General features: G+C 38.0%; 1 protein-coding gene across 2 annotated transcripts in view; it reads right to left on the minus strand.

Moving 5' to 3' along the window:
- Nucleotides 1–19,377, minus strand: part of SEC24A (SEC24 homolog A, COPII coat complex component) — a 44,305-nt gene extending 24,928 nt beyond the window's left edge. Inside the window, exons 1-5 of one of the 2 annotated variants that reach the window (XM_070739228.1) lie at nucleotides 19,142–19,377; nucleotides 8,842–9,333; nucleotides 6,338–6,469; nucleotides 5,280–5,357; nucleotides 466–614 (exon numbers count right to left, since the gene is read on the minus strand). In XM_070739228.1, coding sequence (XP_070595329.1) covers nucleotides 466–614; nucleotides 5,280–5,357; nucleotides 6,338–6,469; nucleotides 8,842–9,333; nucleotides 19,142–19,229 — 939 coding nt within the window. In that variant the 5' untranslated portion in view covers nucleotides 19,230–19,377. The remainder of the gene's footprint in view (nucleotides 1–465; nucleotides 615–5,279; nucleotides 5,358–6,337; nucleotides 6,470–8,841; nucleotides 9,334–19,141) is intronic. The other variant, XM_070739227.1, reaches the window with a different exon arrangement.
- Nucleotides 19,378–21,942: the final 2,565 nt, after the last annotated feature.

Consider the following 21,942-nt stretch of genomic DNA (forward strand, 5'->3'; position numbering starts at 1 on the left):
AAATAAGCACTTGACCTTACTGCCATGCACTCAAAAGCCCGGTTGTACTTATTATCAGGGGATGTCTTATTTTGGGATAAGATAAATGGTAGAAATATTGACCACCAAGAAAAGAGTGACCAATCAGCAGTTTTACCTATTCTACTATTTAAAAGACTTTCTGGATACAAGTTTATGCATGATCCGATGTTTTGTCTATTGTCTTTCTTGCAAATGTAAATTTACCAAGCAGAAACTTCTATATTTCATTCACTGAAAACAAGATTTACAGATGATTTCTATTTTTTTTTTAAAAAACGGATCTACTACCTTCACAGACATTTTAGCAATATCAAAAATTTGATCCCCCCCCCCCCAAAAAAAAAAATTTAAGCTCTTTAATTATGGAAGAACAACTTCTACAAGGTCAACAAAGCCTTTGTGGAACCTAGAAATAACACATGACTAAAATTGTGAAGGCTTTACCTGAGAGAATGGCTGAGGTGCTCCTGGATACGGCATTCTTGGTCCTCCGGGTGGAGAAGCATTTTGGTAGCCTGGGGGCAAGCTGGGATAAGCAGCCCCAACATGTTTGTTCACTTTAGTATTTTGAGGAGCAGCGTTATGTGGGGTTGCTGAAAGAGTAAATACACCAAATGGTAAATGATAAGTATTTTTTTGCCATTTTAGAATAGAGTAGAACAGAATAGAATTCTTCATTGGCCAAGTTTGATTAGACATAAAGGGATTGTCATTAGTTCAAATGCTGTCATTTAATTTTAGTGATTAAGTACTGTACAGTGTTCCCTCGATTTTCGCAGGTTCGAACTTTGCGAATAGCCTATACCACGGTTTTTCAAAAAATATTAATTAAAAAATACTTTGCGGGTTTTTTTCTATACCACGGTTTTTCCCACCCGATGATGTCATACATCATCGCCAAACTAATAATTTTTGCAAATAAATAACAAAAAAATAATTATTGTTAATAAATAACTATGTTTATAAATATCAGGATCACTAAGTGTCTTATTCAATGGTGAGTACCAGTAATAATGGTGAGTAAATTGTTGTTAAGGGAATGGGAAATGGTAATTTAGGGGTTTAAAGTGTTAAGGGATGGCTTGTGATACTGTCCATAGCCAAAAATGATGTATTTACTTCCATATCTCTACTTCGCGGAAATTCGACTTTTGCGGGCGGTCTCAGAACGCATCCCCTGCGAAAATCGAGGGAACACTGTATATCACAGTATACAATATGCACAGTAAACGTATCATGCTATACAACGTATCACATGATATGTTTACTGTGTATACTGTATACTGTGATATACAGTATACACTGTATACTGGCACACAGGGAGCTATATCTCCCAGCACGCAAGGCATTGCCCTATGTCAGCTCCAGTGCATGTGTCTGCTGGCCAGCTGATTTTCACCCTTCTTTTTGACTGTTTTCACTCTCCCCAAGGTTTAGGAAAGCCTCCTGAAGCCAGAGGACAGTGAATAATGGCCCAGAAACAAACTTCCAGTTGGCCCTTTTTTTGCTTTCCTAAATCCTGGGGATGGCGAAAAATGCCCAACAAACCTCCTGGAAGTCCGAAGGCTTCAGTAAAGCCTGTATGCATGCATAGGGGAGGGGGAGAATGCAGGGGGACTGTGTACGTGTGCGTGGGGGAGAGCATTGCACTATGAGTGTGGGCACACAAATGGGCGCTATCACCCCTACGCGCACTCTTTTGGCACCCAAGCCCAAAAAGGTTTGCCATCACTGTTATACAGCATTACTTTACAGACAAGTAAATGTGTGGTTTTTTTTAAAAAAAATTTAAACTTAAATACTTTCAAAAAAAGTAATATCATTCAAACTAAAACTACAAACATAATATCTAATTTTAGTTCCCCCTCTCCCGCCCCAGGCAGGAATATCGCTGACTTAAATCATCACAGTCAACCGGTTGCCTTCAGTTTAAGATCTCCAAGCATCTGCTTTGGAGATCCGAAGCATGTTCAGTGTTCACATTAATAAATACACTTATGTCACCGTATTCCAGTGAAGACTTGGTATTCGTAAATTTAAAAAGAAATTCTAGGCCAATCTTTAACTTGGGATTTCAGATACAAAAACCTTTATTTTGGCTAGGGCTTCACCTATATTCTATGATCAAAGTTCCATATTTTTGAAGTAATCCAGCCAGTGTTCAAGTCTGCAGATTTGCGAACATCATATCTTATTCACATGGATTAGCTTTCTTTTGTACATTATTCTGAAAAGGATTGGCATTCTTTTTAATCTGGGAATGCTGGGAATGCGTTTTCAAAGTTTAGTAAAAATTCTAACTTGAATCACAGAGTGCTCAAGCATGTAGTTCACCAGTCGGCAGAAAAATGGTGGTTAGAAATAGACAAAGTAAATTTTAGCCACACATTAAAAACAGACTTCTTAGGTAACTTAGACTTGGGGTGAGCTACTGCAGATGTTTAGGAACAGAGCAGCAAACTGGATCTGATATTCACAAAGCAAAGAGAAAGCTGAATAATACCGTATTTTTCGGAGTATAAGATGCATGGGAGTATAAGATGCACCTTAGTTTTGGGAGAGGAAAATAGGGGGAGGGAGGATCTACCTACCAGGTATTCATCTGACTAGCCTCCCTAGGCTGTTCAGCTTCAGCGCATTATTTTATCCCCTGGTTAGGGCTAAAAAAGCATTTTTCTGAGGAAGTAGGAATGAAAGCAAGCCTGCAAAGACTTAGGGCTGGAAAAAACCTTCTTTGGAGGGAATAGGAAGCTTGGAAGATTGATAGCACCTACATAAGGATGGGGTAGGGGGTGGGGCTTCGAAAAGCTACATTCGGAGTATAAGATGCACCCAAATTTTCAGCCTGTTTTAGGGAGGAAAAAGGTGCATCTTATACTCTGAAAAATATGGTATGTCCTACAGTGTGTTGCAAGCTTGAACCTGGAGCTAAAAGTGGAAAAGTAAATAAAAACAGCAGCTAATACAACTGCAAGATTACATGAATCCATACCAGCAATGGCATTTCAATCAACACTATGGAACTTTGGACCTGATGTTTTAAACACTGAAACAGAGCGGAAATGTATATAAGACCATGCGGTATGAATGCTTTATAGTATCAAATCTACAATAAATAAAACTGGTTTGTGCTGCTTCTTTGTTTCAAATAACAGACCTTCAAACATGGATAAATGTCTTGCTGCAGAAGGTCAGCAAGGAGACAGTTTGCCGACGGTTTGTATAAATACAAATGGATCGCAAAAATTGTTATAAAAGGCATGTCATGTTGTCCAAGGTCGTTGGAAGAACCAATTCACAGAGGACATGACTTATTTTCACTTTTCCCAGATTAGTTCTTCAGTCCCTCAATGCCCAAAGCTTGAGCGTATCAGAATCAGGTGCTGAAAGGATCACCTGAGCACTTTATTGCCCTGAAACACAATATTAACCAGCAAGCCTGTGAACCAGTGGATCATTCTTGCAACTAAAGACTGTAAGGGTTGTGATAGTGGATGAATTAGATAAAGTTCATAAAATGGGGCAAAACTCTAATAAATGTCTCATTTAGTAGCAAAAATGTGGGGCTCCGTTGTGGACATAAGATGAAAACTACGTGTAATGTCTTTCACTGAGTTCTTATTAGATCATGAAACTGCTTTTCAGGAGAAATAGCATGCTTATAAGAGCCAATTAAAATTAAACATCCCACCCACCCCAGTCAACCCTTGCTAAATGGCTTCCTCCTGTATCAAATGTTACTGGCCATTTCTCCTGTTCCGCAATTAAAGCAAAACTGAATTTGATAGGCACTGAATGTATCATGAAATGTTATACTGCTGTAATTTGCTCCTGTACTGATATAGAGTCAAACATACGTAACTATGAAATGTACTGAATGCAAAATGAATTACTAAAAACTTTTTACATCCTGCATGTACTTAAGCTGAATTTACTTTTCTTTAGTTGTGTTCAGAAGGGCAACATTTTAAGTTTAATGAACTTTCAGATTAAATACTACAGGTAGTCCTTGATTTACAACAGTTCATTTGATGACTGTTCAAAATTACAATGGCACTGAAAAAAGTGACTTATGACCGTTTTTCACAGTTACAGCACAGTTACATGTGATCACCTTTTGAAACCTTCTGACAAGCAAAATCAATGGGGAAGCCAGATTCATTTAACAACCAGGTTACTAACTTATTAACTGTCCTGATTCACTTAACAACTGAGGCAAGAAAGGTCAAACAATGGAGCAAAACTCACTTGACAAATGTTTCACTTAACAACAGAAATTTTGAGCTCAATTGTGGTCGTTAGCTGCGGAATACCTATATACCCTCCTCTACAAGGTCATTAAACCAACCATGCAATATATATTTTTGTTGCTACTTATAAGAATCTAGAACGGTAATGGTGGTGTATTTGTAATGTAATGTAATGTATTTTACTTCAGATATCACTGAGGTAGAAACCTTACAATTAGGAGCTTGTTTCTTAAAAGAATTCATTTTTAGTGTATATTAAAGCAAGTTAGATAGAAAGATATTTGTAAATTTTAGAATTCAAGAACAACTTCCAAAAATGCACAGTTAATTGAACTGGAACAGGTCTGGTTTCCAATATCACAAGTATTTATCTGCTTCTTTAGTTCTTTTTTGTTCTAAAGTAATATTACCCCGAAAAAATTGATCTTCATTATTCTGCTTCATATTTACTTTTCAAAAATAAAACATAAAATTGCATCTCTGATTACTAATGCCTATTCATATACTGTAGAAAAACTATTCAGATTATATCAACAAGAATAGAACTCTTTTAGTAAAACATGAAGATTTCAGAATTTTTATACAAGTATATCACAATTTACAGAAGCTGCCCTCAGCAGTGATTTAAATCTAATATAGTAAGCATTTACACATATCTAACAATTATTGTAAGGTATAATTTCTATAGATCTGGAACATATGTTGGTTTTCATTATTATTTAACCAGCATGACAAAAGTTAAAGAAATGAGTAAAGAATTAGAATATTGCTAAATATCTTTTAAATTACTGCAGGTGTCATATCACTTCTAAGTCACAGTGTTATACATAATGTATAAATATATGTTCAATTTTCAGTTCTAGAAACTACATTTCCTTTATAGCAAAATAGCTCATATTTGTGTTGTGTGGCTGTTTTGAAGTAGTATATGGACAGGCATAATAGAAACAATTAATTCCCCATTTAATTCACCTTTGAGCAATGGAAATGGGAGAAAAACTATCTTACCCAGGAAACCACCTCCTTCTATTGAATCGTAATTGTTCACGACCGACAGTCCATCATTAGCAGGACATGTAGTATTACCTGTTAACAAAATAATATGTTAGATACATAATACTGACCACAGGTGATATCATAATGTAGATTGTAAATCATGATTTATGGCTTAGCATTATATGTAGATAGGCCACTATGACCTATTCAACATATTATGGTTAAAATAAATCATAGCTCAGTAGAACAGTGTTTCCCAACCGTGGCAACTTGAAGATATCTGGACTTCAACTCCCAGAATTGAATTCTGGGAGTTGAAGTCCAAATATCTTCAAGTTGCCAAGGTTGGGAAACACTGCAGTAGAATATATAAACCCAGTCCTGGCTTATGAAGTTAAAAAAACTTGGTCCATAAAAATGTATCCTATACTACCATTTTTTTCTTGAAAATAAGACCCTGTCTTATTTTATTTTTGCCACCCAAAAAGGCACCAGCTCTTATTTTCAGGGGATGTCATCCACTAAATCACCTCACTTGTGCATGTTGTCCCCGGTCTCCTTTTCGCTGTCAGAGGCCTTCAGGAAATTTTTCGGCAGCCAACAAAGCTTTCCTGAAAGCCTCTATAGCTGATAACAGAGCTCTGGATTGATCCGGCTACAAAGGCTTTCAGGAAAGCCTTGCTGGCTGCAGAAAAAATGGGCCGGCAAAGCAGGTGTCGGGGTATGTGAGGCTCCCTCTCATCCCCATCCTAGCTTAATTTTTACCTGTGCACTCTGGAGTGGCCAGGGTCTTAATTAGGGATTATTTTGGGGGTTATGTCTTATATTGGGTGCATGTGTAAAAATCAAGCTAGGATTTCACTTTCAGGGTAGGTCATATTTTCAGAGAAACACGGTATTTATTTCTTTTCAGCTGTTAAGTGGTTTCCTTTTCTCTCAAATAAAGCATCGCCACTGGAATGCACATGCAATCATATTCAATTACTTTTACATAATTCAGCCTACATAATTCATGTTTTGCTCCTAACTGGCTGAAAGCAACTTCCTCTAATAACCACGTTAATGCTTACCTTCTTGCATACCTGCTGAGTTCTGAACAGCCTGGGATGCAGTGCTTGCTGGGGGAGGTGGAGCTAACGGGGGAGCTGAAGGATGTGCATAAGCTGGACTTCCAACTGCAGGAGGTCCTAAAGGAGGTTGAACTGGCAAATAAATTAATGGATTAGCTGGCAGTGAAACTGACTACGAGAACCAGCAGAACTTACACCTAGCAGAGTTTCTCAATGAATTTATTTTGATAAAGAATCTGTTCATTACTTAGTTAGCACAATAGCAATAGCACTTAGTCCTATAAACCACTTCACAGTGCTTTATAGTCCTAAGTGGTTTACAGCGTGAGCATATTGTCCCCAACAATCTGGATCCTCATTTTACCGACCTCGGAAGGATGAAAGGCTGAGTCAACCTTGAGCCTGGCAAGATTGGAACTGGCAAACTGCAGGCAGTCGACAATCTGAAGTAGCCTGCAGTACTACACAATAGCCACTGCACCACATGCGTGGGAATTATGGTCCCTTTACAACCTATGCACTTCACCTCCCAGAATATCTGAGCCACAGGTATTCTGGGGTATTCCACACAGTGGAAATTCACAGATTGTAAAGAGGCCTTAGCTGCCCACGCCTTCTTAGAATTTAATGCTAGGAATAAATCAAACCATTACTTTGGATTTGGGGGGAGGGGGGAGAAACTACAGTAACTTCAGTTTAATATCATACATAAGCAAAATCACAGCCCTTACCCAATGCAATTATCCCATGAGAAGTTGCTGACAAAGACCAAATATATTACTGCAATGTGTTTCTACAGTTAGAGATGATTAGGTTTCCAGTTCCCTTAAATATTACAACTCTATAGTGACTCACATAGAGCTGTTCTATGCAAATATATGTTCTATCATATTATTTTATAGACAGACAAGTACAGAACATTCAACAAGAACTGAGGTTAGCAACACAGGCCAGCAGGGATAGAATGTTCTCTACATCTACCTTTTTTTTCATCAATGTATCAGCACTATTAATCTGTGGCAAGACAAGTCACTACAAGTAGTCTTCAGCTTACAACAGTTCTTTTACTAACTGTTCAAAGTTACGATGTCACTGAAAAGCGTGACTTATGACCATTTTTCAGTTATGACCTTGCAGCTTTCTCGTGATCATGTGATCAACATTCAGACACTTGGCAACCAGTTCATATTTATGACATTGCTATGTCTCAAGGTCATATAATCACCTTTTGTGACCTTCTGGTGAGCAAAGTCTCTAGGGAAATCAGCTATACTTAACAACTGGGTAACTAACTTAGCCACAGTTGATTCACTGAACGGTGGCAAGGTCGTAAAATGGGGCAAAACTCACTTAACAAGTACAGTGATACCTCGTCTTACAAACGCCTTGTCAAACAAACTTTTCGAGATACAAACCCGGGGTTTAAGATTTTTTTGCCTCTTCTTACAAACTATTTTCACCTTACAAACCCATCGCCGCTGCTGGGATGCCCCACCTCCGGACTTCCGTTGCCAGCGAAGCACCCATTTTTGCGCTGCTGGGATTCCCCTGAGGTGGGGTTTCCCAGCGAGGGGAGCCTCGGTGAAATCGCAGCATCGCAAAAACACAGAGGTCCGGAGGTGGGGTTTCAAGGACTTCGGTGTTTTTGCGATGCTGCCATTTCACTGATGCTCCCTTTGCTGGGAAACCCCACCTCCAGACTTCCGTTGCCAGCTCATTTTTGCGATGCTGGGATTCCCCTGCTGGGATTCCCGTGCAGCATTGCAAAAACACAGAAGTCCAGAGGTGGGGTTTCCTATGGAGGGGAACCTCAGGGGAATCCCAGCAGTGCAAAAATGGGCACTTCGGCTGGCAAAAGGGGTGAATTTTGGGCTTGCACACATTAATCGTTTTTCCATTGATTCCTATGGGAAACATTGTTTCATCTTACAAACTTTTCACCTTAAGAACCTCGTCCAAGAACCAATTAAGTTTGTAAGACAAGGTATCACTGTATTTCAGAGCTGAAAATTCACTAAGCAACAAATCAGCTGCCAGCTAATAACTCTCATTAAACAGCAAGAAAATTTATTATTGCTAATGAAATAGAACATTATTGCTAATTAGGGTTTGAAATCTTATTTGTTTACCCTACAGGCCTGAGGAATCTGCAACTCTCCAGATATAATATTCTTTATCTTTGGCTATTCTGGTGGATGCTGCTGAATACTGCAACTGAATTACAACTTGCAGTACCGTAAGGCAGCATAGCATTTGAAAGAGCCTAAACTGGTTATCCAACTCTAACATGAAAGGGGAATCCCTCTGACACAAATTTGTGGAATCTTAGAAGTTGTGGAGGAGAAGGAGGAGACTGAGGGAATCCCATTGTTTTAGTACAAGCCTACTTACACAAATCCTCAGTTTCACTTTCACAAGCGTATCATGAATACCTGGGATGAAAAATACCTAGGATTTTTACCTACATGGGATATAATGATATAGATTTGCTTCCTTTTTCTTACCTTGCCTTGTATAGGTGTTTTGAACTGGAGGACCTCCAGCAGAAGGAACATAATGATAGTTTGTGGACAAATTTGAATTCCCTGATGGCAACAATGGGGAAGTTACCGTGTGAGCAAAATGATTTGGTTGAGATACTACATTAGGTTGAGTCAAAGGATTCTGTACATATTGCCAGTTTGAATTAGCGGAGAGATTATTTCCAGAATAAAAACTACCATCAGAAGTTGACATAGCAGTTGAGTTCTGCAACAAAGAAGGCATTTGGGCAACAGGACTTGGCTGTGATGCTGTCACAGAAGAGCCCACTGGGGTTCTATTAAGAGTCTGACCAGAAGGTATATTCCAAGATGTACCATGGCTATATTGTCCAGAGGTGGCATGCGGAGGATTCTTTGTTGCAATTTGCTGAGTATATATATTTGGGATCAAAGAATTATGTCCCTGTCCATCTGATAAGTGTGATGAATTCATCAAAGAGCCTGGCACAGGACCTAGAGAAAGACATTTTTAATTAATAAATGAGAAACATTTTTGTTGAAAAACCTTAGGTTATTTCAGTAGTTGAAATACCAACCACTAACTTTATTTGGTTTTACAATCTCCAAAATTACTCATAAATCCCACAACTATATTATCTGTAATTACATAGTAAAAGATCAAGATACTTAAGATGTGTAAGTGCATCCCGACAACTCCACAAGTGTACAAACCCTCTCTTTAGCAATGGCTTAAAACAGTGTTTCCCAACCTTGGCAACTTGAAGACATTTGGACTTCAACTCCCAGAATTCCCTAGCCAGCATTTGCTGGGTGGGGAACTCTGGGAGTTGAAGTCCAAATGTCTTCAAGTTGCCAAGGTTGGGAAACACTGGCTTAAAAGACATCATAGGGAAATGCTGGAGAAGTTAAAAAAAAAAATCCAAATGAAATATAGGTACCCATGAGCACCATCAACGTCAGCATTACAGTAAATTATATAATTTTAAAAAGCATGCATTTTTGTCAACAGAATAACCATTACCTGAAAATAGAAAACAATTATCTACACGCGCTAGAGAAAGCTGGAGGCATGATGCTATTACAAAACCTCAGGAAAGGCACTGACAAAAAGAAATACATTAGCTACCTTCTTTGCTGTGCCCAACTAGGTATATTTTCAATAGTATATGCTGTTATTCCCTACAGTGTTTCTATATTTTATCCAAAGAATAACAAAAAGTGGTTATTTTTAATCCTTTGTCAATAAAAAGTAATCTTTTCCTCCAAAAGAAGATTAGGGAAGATAAATATTAATGTGGAAGGTGAGACTAACAGGATGGGAATATTTTCCCATATAAGGAGGAGGGGGAGAAACCCCTCCCATATCTTTCCTTATATGTCACAGGTTATACAAACTCAACCAGGATCAAGTCCATTTATTTCAATCATATGAATTTTTAATAATGTTCTAAGCATTTAATTGTCTTTAGCTTGGTCTCTTTTTCTGTTGTACCGCTTTTACATTTTTCAATCTGATTTTAAATCCGAGGATTTCAAATGCTGCTCTGGATCAGCCAAATTAAGTCTGATTAAAAACTATTCAACTAATTAAACCACACGCATGTCTTCAATGCTATATAATTGGCTAAGCAATTGATCTAGGAAGCACTGGATGATAACCAGATAAAAATCCATATGCTCCTGCAAAAGATAATAAGACAGAGAGAAGGAAAATTATTCTCCATAGTTTTTGTACATGGAGTTCATCTTGTGTTTTGCTCCCTTAAAGTTTATCTCTCTTCAGCTGTATGAAAAAATACATATTAGGTATTTCTTCAAATTTTCTGCAACTTGAAACAAAAGTCTTAAACTGATGCCCCTCCACACACACACACACACACATACACACACATCCAGGCACAACAGGATATAGGCCAAAATCTTGTGTGGCAGCTTCAAGTAGGCCATGTGTACAGGCAGTTGCACTTTTAGCCTCACACTGAGACGTCGTTAACCACATTAAACAACAGTAGTGGCTGCGGAAGCAGGTTTTGTCCCTGTCTACAGTTTATATCAATTTAACACTCCTGTTCTGTTTAAGAAAAGTAACAAATCTTATGTTCCCGGGTCACCCTGACCCGGACCGAAAACTCTTCATTTGCAGTGCTTATGTTTGGTCAATTTGAATACTTTTTTCACTTGGAAAGTAGTCTGAACATTTCTGCACACAGTGATATGAAAATTGAACTGAAGAAATTAATCCTTATTGGTTTATTTTGCACATAAATATGCCTCCCCCCTCCGTTTTTGTGAATTTTCTTTAGGTTTATTGATAATTATGCCTGCAAAATACATTCTATTTTACTAAAGTTGATGTGGGATTGGTAGCTTGAACATTTCTGAACATAATGATATGAAAATTGAACTGGAAAAATTGATGCATATTGGTTTATTTTGTTGATGAAATGCACGCCCCCCCCGGTTTTTTTAAATAGTCTTCACTTTATGGATAGTTTTGCTAGCAAAATACATTCTATTTTACTAAAGTTGGTGTGGGATTGGTAGCTTGAACATTTCTGAACATAATGATATGAAAATTGAACTGGAAAAATTGATGCATATTGGTTTATTTTGCACATAAATGTAGGCCTCCCCCCGTGTTCAATTATTTCAATTTATATAAAAATTATGCTGTTAATTTCAAACTTACATACTTTTTTTTAGTAAAATGGATTTGTTTCATAAAATTAGTTCTCTGGCTACAATGTGGTTGATTTTCAAAAGGATATTCCAAATATTTCTAGACAAATATGTATAAACAGTGACAATAATGGCACACAGCAAGGCCGAGGGGGGGTGGCCCTTTTGTGGCAAAAATAAACCAATAAGAACCATTTTTTTCAGTTCATTTATATTTTTCTTATATTCAGAAATGTTCAATTTAGTATATCAAACCTTCTGGGGGAAAATTCCTTAGGGATTTGTAGCCTTAAAAAATAGAAATTGACACGAAATTTAAAAAGGATGGGGGGGAGGGGCTTTTTGATCAAAATAAAAATATAAGTCTCAATTTTTCCAGTTCAATTTTCATATCATTATGTTCATAAATGTTCAAACTAGTTTTCCAGTTGAAAAGGTTTTCAAAAAGACCAAATTCAAGTGCCTAAAAAAAATCATTTTGGTCCGGGTCTATATGACCCGAACAGACTAAGTGTGACTTTTTTTTTGCCCAGAAAAAAAAATTTTCCCCCACCCCCACAAATATTTTTTTGATGGTCAGCATTGTTAAATTGAGTAAATGAATGCCTAAGATTTTAAAGAATATTTCGGATTTGGAGCATAAAAAAATAAAAAGTGAAAATGGTTGCAAGCAGCTGAGGGGGGGGGGGGCTTATTTCTGATGTTAAAAAACCAGCAAGAATCATTTTGTTCAGTTCCTTTATATTTTTCTTATATTCAGAAATGTTCAAGCTACCAATCCCACACCAACTTCAGTAAAATAGAATGCATTTTGCAAGCAAAACTATCCATAAATTGAAAAAACTTTCACAAAAACGGGGGGGCGTGCATTATATCAGCAAAATAAACCAATAAGAATTACTTTTTTCATTTCAATTTTCATTCCATTGTGTGCAGAAATGTTCAGACTACTTTCCAAGTGAAAAAAGCTTTCAAAAAGACCAAACATAAGCACTGCAAATGAAGAGTTTTCGGTCCGGGTCAGGGTGACCCGGGAACAGAAGATTTGTAACTTTTTTTGCCCAGCAAAAACTAAGCCCCCCACCCCCCCAAAAAAATTCTCATAGAGAGAACCCCTGAAATGATGAATAGTCATGAAATTTCAAGTTTCAGATATGCAGGGAAATTTTTTTACAGGGACTCAAACTTGGCTTCGGGTCGCATACGACCCGAACAGAACAGCAGGGTTAAGGCTAGGGGTGCAGCTGTGTCCTGGTCTGCTCTCTGTGGATACAGATGCTTTTCACCCAATTGCCAGGCTCTTGCAGTGTTGTACTTGTGTTCTCATTCTCCCTTACAGAGGGAGGCAGTGGTGGGATCTGTAAGCCAACTGCAAGGCAACAGCTGGGCCCAGCTGTGGTAGAACAGAGGAATCCTGTCTCCCCCACCTAGACATTTAGTGCTTTCCTACTGCAACTTGCCCTGCCCTCGTATTCTCCATGCAAGAGCCACTCAGTACAGACATAGCTCTAATATCAATAACTGCAACTGTCACTGCACAGCAAACATGGTAGGCAAAGCGAAACAATGAATAAGGAGGGATAAAAATGATGGATGAAATTTAAATTTAAAAAATCAAGTGTAAAAATTAGCAGAAACACAAATGAAGAACTTTTTATACTATTCTTTCTAATATACAGTAGACGTAAGACATAACAGGCTTGTTAACTAGACTTCTCAATAAAAGTGTAATGATTAAGAAGGTTAATGAATAGCGAATATTAGAACATAATTTGTACAATGAAGAATCTATACAAAGAATATAAAATGGGACCAAAAAGAGAAAAGAGCACACTATTGCAATTTTAAAGATATGAAGAAAGCTATACAGTATTTAGTAAAAATTAATAATATCAACAGACAATTAATCCTACCACCTTTGGAAAAGTTTTAATATAGTTTCTCAACTGTAGGAAAAGCAGACAAATCATTTTATTGAAATCTGAATTTTCTAATTAAGTACACACAGTTTCTAAAATTGTACCTACCCTTCTCGGAATTCTTAAGACCATTCATTCAAAGTTATATCAAAGAATATACAGGAACAGGTAGTCTTTGACTTGCAACAGTTCTTTTAGTGACTGTTCAAAGTTACAATGGCACGGAAAAATGTGACTTATGACCATATTTCAGTTATGATATTCAGCATCCCTGGATCATGTGATCAAAATTCAGATACTTGGCAGCTGGTTCTTACTTATGACCTTGCTGTGTCCCAAGGTCATGTGATCGCCAGTGGAGAAGCCAGATTCACTTAGCAACCGGGTTAGTACCTTATTAACTGATCTGATTTCTTTAACAACCATGCACGGCAACTAAGGTTATAAAATGAGGTAAAACTCACTTAACAAATGTTTCACTTAACAACAGATATTTTGGGCTCAATTGCAGTCATAAATCGAGGACTATCTTTAAACAGTTCGTTTAGTGACTGTTTAAAGTTACAAAGGCATTGAAAAAAGCAAGTTATGACCATTTTTCACACTTATGACCACTGCAGCACCCCCATAGTCACGTGATCAAAATTTGGATGTTTGGCAACTGACTCATGGTTATGATGCTTGCACTGTCCCAAGGTCATCCGATCCCCTTTTGTTACCTTCCCACAAGCAAAGTCAATGGGGAAGTCAGATTCACCTAACAGCTGTGTTACTAACTCAACAACTCCAGTGATTTACTTAATAACTGTGGCAAGAAAACTCGTAAAATGAGGCAAAACTCACTTAACAAATGTCTTACTTAGCAACATAATTTTTTGGCTCAATTGTGGTCCCAGGTTGAGGGTCACCTGTAATTTTATTAAGAACTACTAGTGAATAAGCTGATTTAAAGTAATTAAAGACAATCAATGTTCCTGACTATGGATTTATGTCACAAGGTGATCAAATTCATCTGACCAAAAGCTATTAGAATTAAATCAGCCAAAGTAAGAACCTATAGAATATGTACAGTATGGACAGATTTAAATTCAATAGGACCTATAAGAAAAATAATAACTACTAAAAATAGTTTTAAAACACAAAGAGGCATATCTAACTGAAATTGCCTTGAAATGAGAAAATAGGGAGCTCCATAGCAAAATTTCTAGTTTTTCAGAACTGCTGCAAATCACAACCACAAATGCCCTTTGTGGAGGGAGGGATACTGGTCACACTGTGACAATTCAAACATCAGACACTGAAACATGCTATGCCCGTGTAACTAAATACAGCATCAAATTATATAACAAGTCTAGAGGACATCTCCTTTGGAGGAAAGTGTAAAAGCTTAAATGTTCCCATCATTCCATACAATAATTCCTATAGAATTTTCAAGATCAAAACTCATTTATCTACATAGAAAATGGCTAATAATTGCAAGGCAGCATTGAACATAAATTTTCCTAAGTTTTCTTCAGAAACAAATTGGTATTCTAATTATGTTTCTTTGTAACACTTTACTTTTCCAAAGCAATATTCAGCATCAATGCAAATAATATTATGACTTAAAATTTTCTCTGATGCTCAGAAAATCACAGATTGGAATTTCTGCTACATACAATGCCTAATTCCATCTCCTCTTCCTTTTTACAAAGAATATGAGGTTTTATTTTAAGTTTTATGGAGTTACAGAAATCTGATTCCTTTAAATAATATTAGTGAAATCCAGTCTTCAAACAGACTATGAATACTGCCACTACTGGGCTGGAAAAGCAGAAAGATAATGGAGAATGACAATTTATTATTTTGTCTAGCATAAGACAAACATGTTTTCTCACTAGGCTTGCCCTGAATGTAAAAACAAATAGAATCTATAATTCCTTAATTCAGAATCATACATTTTTAATAAGAGAACATTCTTATATCAACTCGTCACTTTGTAATTCTGTATGTACAGTATATCTATTTAAAACTGCAGTTTAGTCAGAATTGTTGCTTTTATTGCTGCAGAAGCTGCACAAAATTTTGGGTAACCACAAACCACAATCAGAATTCTGTGCAACAATCTCAAATGAGTCTTGGGGATATATCATAAGCTAGAAATGCATATCTTTAATTAATTAAAATATAATTTAAAAATTACTTCTAAAAATAATCATAAGTCCATATATACAAACTAAAATATAAAATTTATACAAGTTTAAAATTGTTTCAACTAAAGATAGATAGTACGCTATACAGGCAATCCTTGACTTACAACCATTTCACAAGTGATTTATGAACATTGTTCATACTTACAGCCATTGCAGCATCCCTGTGGTCATACATTCAGATACCTATTTATGATGATTGCACTGTCCCAGGATCATGTGATCACGTTTTGACAAGCAAAGCCAATGGAGAAACCAGATTCATTTAACTGTGCAACTAATTTAACAAATGCAGTGATTCATTCAACAAGAAAGAAAGGTTGTAAAACGGGGCAAAACTCAATTAACTATCTTGCTTAGCAAAATAAATTTTGGGTGCAATTGTGATTGTAAGTCAAGGACTACAAGGAGTATCTGGGGCTTTTAGATAAAGAGAGATCACATGATAGAATATAAAATCATGCATGGTATAGAAAATACAGATGGAACAAGATTTTTTCTTTCAACACCAGAGTTACTTATTGAAACTAAATATGTTGAGAATCCAGGAGTGTTAAAACAATGTATATTTTATATAATGCATAGTTAAAATTATTTATTATTATTATTATTATTATTATTATTATTATTATTATTAATTAGATTTGTATGCCGCCCTTCTCCGCAGACTTGGGGCGGCTCACAACAATAATAAAACAATGTATAACAAATATAATAATTAAAAGTCACTAAAAACCCCTTATTAAAAAGCAAAACATACACACAAACATACCATGCATAAACTGTATAGGCCCGGGGGAGATGGGATTCACTGCTTCCTTTAGCTAAAAATGTATGGGTAGTATACTTAAACATCATCTAGAATTGTAACTCATAGACTACCTGTACCATAATTTGCATCAAGACCATATTGATTAAAAATCACACACCATGTCTATATGTTCATCTTGATTAATCTGTAAGATATCAAAATCTAATGCTACTCTTCTTCCTCTACTCTACTCCTCTACTTGCAACAGAATACCTTATGCAACCAGACTTGGAATCCCAGGCTTAGAAAGCTTAGAACTACGTTGTCTTTCTATCCTAGGCTTAGAAAGCTTAGAACTATGTCGCCTTCGGCATGACCTAAGCATACCTCATAAAATCATCTGCTACAACATCTTTCCTGTCAACAACTACTTCAACTTCAACCACAACAATACACAAGCACAGAACAGATACAAACTCAAAGTGAACCACTCCAAACTTTACTGTAGAAAATACAACTTTAACAACCAAGTGGTTAATGCCTGGAATTTACTAATCAACCCTGTAGTTTCGTCACCAAACCCCCAAAATTTTACCCTTAGACTGTCTACTGTTGACCACACCCAATTCCTAAGAGGTCAGTAAGGGGTGTGCATAAGTGCACTAGCGTGCCTACCGTCCCTGTCCTAATGTTCCCTCCTATCAGTACCCATCTCATGTATATAAACATTGTTATATCTATATATATTACCAATACATACTTGACAAAATCAATAAATAAAATCAGTTTGCACCACACAAAAGAGTACCATTGGCTTGCATTCTTTCTACATCTCCATTTGTTGCTCACCAGCTCCAGCGCAAGAATCCTGTTGCAATAAACAATTGTCATTTCCAGCTAACTTGGTGCCACTATCACTTTATAATTTATAAGGCCTATATTGATTTAGAATTCTACACTTTGCATGTGAATAGGAAACTCACATAATGTAACCTATGACCCTTAACTACAAATTGGTGTAGTAAAGGGGAAAGGGCAAAGTTCTATATTACAGAAGCATACTTATGGAACCACAGTTTCAGTCTTTTAAGAAACAAAATGTGTACAACTCTTGTAAGTACTAGTGCAATTTGATTCTCTTCCTAATTACTAATTAAAATACTAATTATTGTCAACATCCAACTATGAAACTATACAGTGAAACACAGCTAAATATCGCTCTATTTTTACCAGAAGAACACACAGGTACACACACAAATGAGGCAGTTTACACAGTTCCTCAACCAGCCTCATTTGATAGCTTTGATTGAGGAGGAGAAATTGAGCAAGTAGTCAGCTGATAGATTTTCTGATTATACCAGCATAATGAACTCCTTAAACCAGGAGGATTTGAATTATGCACTGCATTCTTTACACCCACAGATCCCAGAAAGCAAGCAGCATCCATTCCGTAAGCAATTCTCTTCACAACAGCGCCTTTTCTTTCTTTTATGCAACTAGGGTATTATTTTTTTTTACAGAAGAATGCTCAGCTGGGAAGCCGTCTCAAAAGGGTAACTGATCAATTACTTATACAGAGACACAAACATTTGAGGGACTTTGGAGCATTGTAAAACCATCCCTTTATTCTGATTTCCACTGAGAATTAATTTTCCTTGTTCAGTTGTCATTAAATGCCATGTTTGCACCTGAATTTTGAATTTTCTTTTAGAGAAAGCAGGAGTACCTGGGCACAGGTAACAGTCAGAATTTTAGGGCAATCATCCTCAAAACTCATCATTCCATTAGCCAATACAGCTGGGAGGATTATCAGTATTGTAAGTGTATTGCTCCATCATGAAACATCCTGTTTTAAGAATCCTGTCCTCAAGTGCTGCTGATATCTGAGAACTGACATCTTTTAAATCGGCCTAAATAAGTTTTTGGATGTATGATATGATATGATTGCATGGACAAGATTTATGGGTTCTATATTATTATTAATGCTGTAAATTGATTTTATACTGTTTTATTGTTTTACTGTTGTAAACTGCCCTGAGTCCTTCGGGATAGGGCGGCATAATAATAATAATAATAATAATAATAATAATAATAATAATAATAAAAAAGACATGCTCTCTCTCACAAAGCTCATCGGGTACTGCCATATATGTATGTGTGTGTGTGTGTATGTATGTATGTGTGTGTGTATATGTGTGTGTGTGTGTGTGTGTGTGTGTGTATACTGTATATATAAATAAATGGTATATTCTGCTACCCAGATTAACCTCTTTCTCCCTCTGGGAGCCGCATCCCGTGTATTCGCGTTAAATTCTGGGAAACACTCTCAAGCGGCAGGCGGTTTCATCGTTAAGAGCATCGCCAGGGAGCGATACATACAGGGAGCTCCCATCGCTGTCTCGCCCCAAGAATAGTAAGAAAATGCCCCATAAGCTGCTACGAGTGCGGATGCCAGACTGCTGCAGCTTGTCCTTTCTGCCCAGGACCTCCCTATTATACACCCAAGCACGGAAGGGAAGCCACGGCCTCGGGATTGGAAAGCAGGGGAGCCCGCCTAGCAAAAAAAAAAAAAAGCCCGAAGTGCCATTCTGCTCCGCGAGGGGCGACAACCGAGGGGGGGGGGCATACGGCCGCCACGTACACGGATCCCCCGCGCCGTGACATAGGACCGTCCTGCCGAGGGAATCCCGACATTCAAGCCCCGCTTTAAGATGAGTCAGTGGCCCCCTAACATGACCCGGGGTGCGGCCGGCCTCACTCACCATTGCTGTACGGCTGCTGCTGCGGTGGCGGCGGCGGCTGGCCGGCTCTAGTAAGGCTATTATACGCGGGCCTTCCCGGCTGGGCCATAGCGGCAAGCAACAGGGTCGCTTTGCGGGCGTCTCTGAGCCTTGCTCCGGCGCCAAGCCCAGGAGGGGAGGACCTGCTCTTCACACCGGAAGAAAGTAAACGGAGGCCGCGCAGGCGCACTCGGTACACGTGGCACTTCCGGAACGGAGGAGCCCGCAGCCGTAGGCGGGGCTTAAAGGGCTGGAAAACGGTGGCCTTGGAGGCGCAGCAGAGATTTAAAGGGATAGCGCTCCGGCGGACGTCATCGCGGTCAGGTGTTGCGTTGAATTGACAGGCAGGATTCAGTGACAACTAGGCTCACCCTGCTCAGAGTCCAGTTTTAAAGAGAAAAAACGAATCCATAGCTTGCTCGAAACGATTAATGGGTAAATCAATAAGACTTCTAGGATTCGAAGAGTGAATTTTCTCCAATCCTGGGAAATTGTAGAGTATCTACGGTCTTAGACTATCTACGGTCGACCTCACCAGGTTCCTAAGAGGTCAGTAAGGGGCGTACATAAGTGCACCAGAGTGCCTACCGTCCTCTGTCCTATAGTCTCTCCTATATCTCATATATTTTCTGTTCTATCTCTTATATCTTTTCTGCTACTCTTTCTATTTTCTCTTTTATACTCTATTTGATACATTCTACTCGTATATATCCTCTATAACCTTCATTGTGTATTATTGTGTATTGGAAAAATAAAATAAAATAAAATAATAAAAAATAAAATAAATATAATATAATATAATATAAATAAATTTTCTTCAATCCTGGGAAAGGGTGTGCCTAAACCAACATCGTGCCTACCATCCCTGTCCTATTGTCCAAATTTACCTGTACCTACTTGCTTTTGTTTATGTTTATACCATACTTGTACACATTTTGACAAATAAAATAAAATAAAAATAAAAATAAATCAGCTCACTCAAGAGTATGAGATTTAGTATGGTGTAAAGTCGGGTCAAAAAATGCATAAAGATTCAGTAGTAGCCAAAATTGTGGAAACCTTTGGGGAAAGTACAGTATTTTTGAAGTTTGATGGCTAATAACACCATTCTCATCAGTCCAAATAACATGGTCCCATTGTTTCCTTGGCCTGGTAACATGGGTTTTAGTCCAGTTTTGTCTTTTTAACCTTTGTTTGAGAGATAAAAGTGGTCTTTTTGGTGGAATTCTAGATTCTAGGTTAAATTCCTAAAGTCTGTGCCGAAAAGTCCTTGCACTCAACTTTGCATTGTTCCATTTCATCGTGCACACACCCAGATGACTTTCTTCTCTCAGATAGGCACGATCTCTTAATTCTTTTATCATCACTTCTTGTTGTGCACCTTTTCCTGCCTTTACCAATGTGATTTTGTAGTGACTGAGTCTCCTTACACGTCTTCAAAAACTTAGAAATGCTACCTTTCGTTAATTGCCACCAACTTTTCTTCTAATTTCTTTATAACTGTAGCCTTGTTCACCAAATAGGGTCTCCTGCTCAAGCAGAGGGTTGGACTAGATGACCTGAAAGATCCCTTCCAACTCTAATAATAAATAAACTTAATACTATTTTACATTACTTTCTGGGCTACCAGTCAACTCTTTGCACCATTACTTTAACATCGTTAAGTTTTACAAGCTCACTAAATGAAAGAACACAAAAAACTAATCAACTTGATAGCGATCACATAACACACTGACAAATGTCCCCCCTCTCAGCTTCAATACATGACATCAATAACTGAATCCTACTGTGATCTGATAGGCTAATTGCCAAAACAAGATGGCATCTGATTGGCTCTCTAAACACTCATGCTAATTGGCTACAATTAGAGGAAGAAAAGCTACCTGATATCAACCTAAGCAAGTTGTGCTTCCTTTTTCTGGTTATTTGGCTATAACTTTTCATGGAATACAGATACAGTGATACCTCGTCTTAGGAACTTAATTAGTTCCGGGACGAGGTTTGTAAGGTGAAAAGTTTGTAAGACGAAACAATGTTTCCCATAGGAATCAATAGAAAAGCGATTAATGCATGTAAGCCCAAAATTCACCCCTTTTGCCAGCCGAAGCGCCCATTTTTGCACTGCTGGGATTCCCCTGAGGCTCCCCTCCATGGGAAACCCCACCTCCAGACTTCCGTGTTTTTGTGATGCTACAGGGGAATCCCAGCAGCGCAAAAACAGGTGCTTCCCTGGCAACGGAAGTCCGGAGGTGCAGTTTCCCAGTGAGGGGAGCCTCAGCGAAATTGCAGCATCGCCAAAACACAGAAGTCCTCAAAACCCGCTGGGAAACCACACCTACAGACTTCCGTTGCCAGCGAAGCGCCCGTTTTTGTGCTGCTGGGATTCCCCTGCAGCATCGCAAAAACGGGCACTTCGCTGGCAACAGAAGTCCGGAGGTGGGGCATCCCAGTGGTGGTGGCTTGGGTTTGTAAGGTGAAAATAGTTTGGAAGAAGAGGGCAAAAAATTGAATAAACTTTGTTGCACTACATTCTTGATTAAATTATCTTTCCATATATAAAAAGGAACTGTGATGTTCCTTCAATATACCAGGGTGATTCGACACAAAATGTAACCCTTCCCTGGTACAGAGCTGAAGGGATTGGATACTGTAGCCTAGAGGATAATTCTCTGCCTTACAAGGCAAAGGTTGCAGGTTCAAGTCCCAGTGGGTATGGCTAGCTGATGAGGCCAAAATAAGGCCGAAATAGATCTATCCTAGTCTCCCTTAATTTTCAAATTCAG

This window comes from Erythrolamprus reginae, chromosome 2 (genome assembly GCF_031021105.1).
Source record: "Erythrolamprus reginae isolate rEryReg1 chromosome 2, rEryReg1.hap1, whole genome shotgun sequence".
Classification (NCBI taxonomy): domain Eukaryota; kingdom Metazoa; phylum Chordata; class Lepidosauria; order Squamata; family Dipsadidae; genus Erythrolamprus; species Erythrolamprus reginae.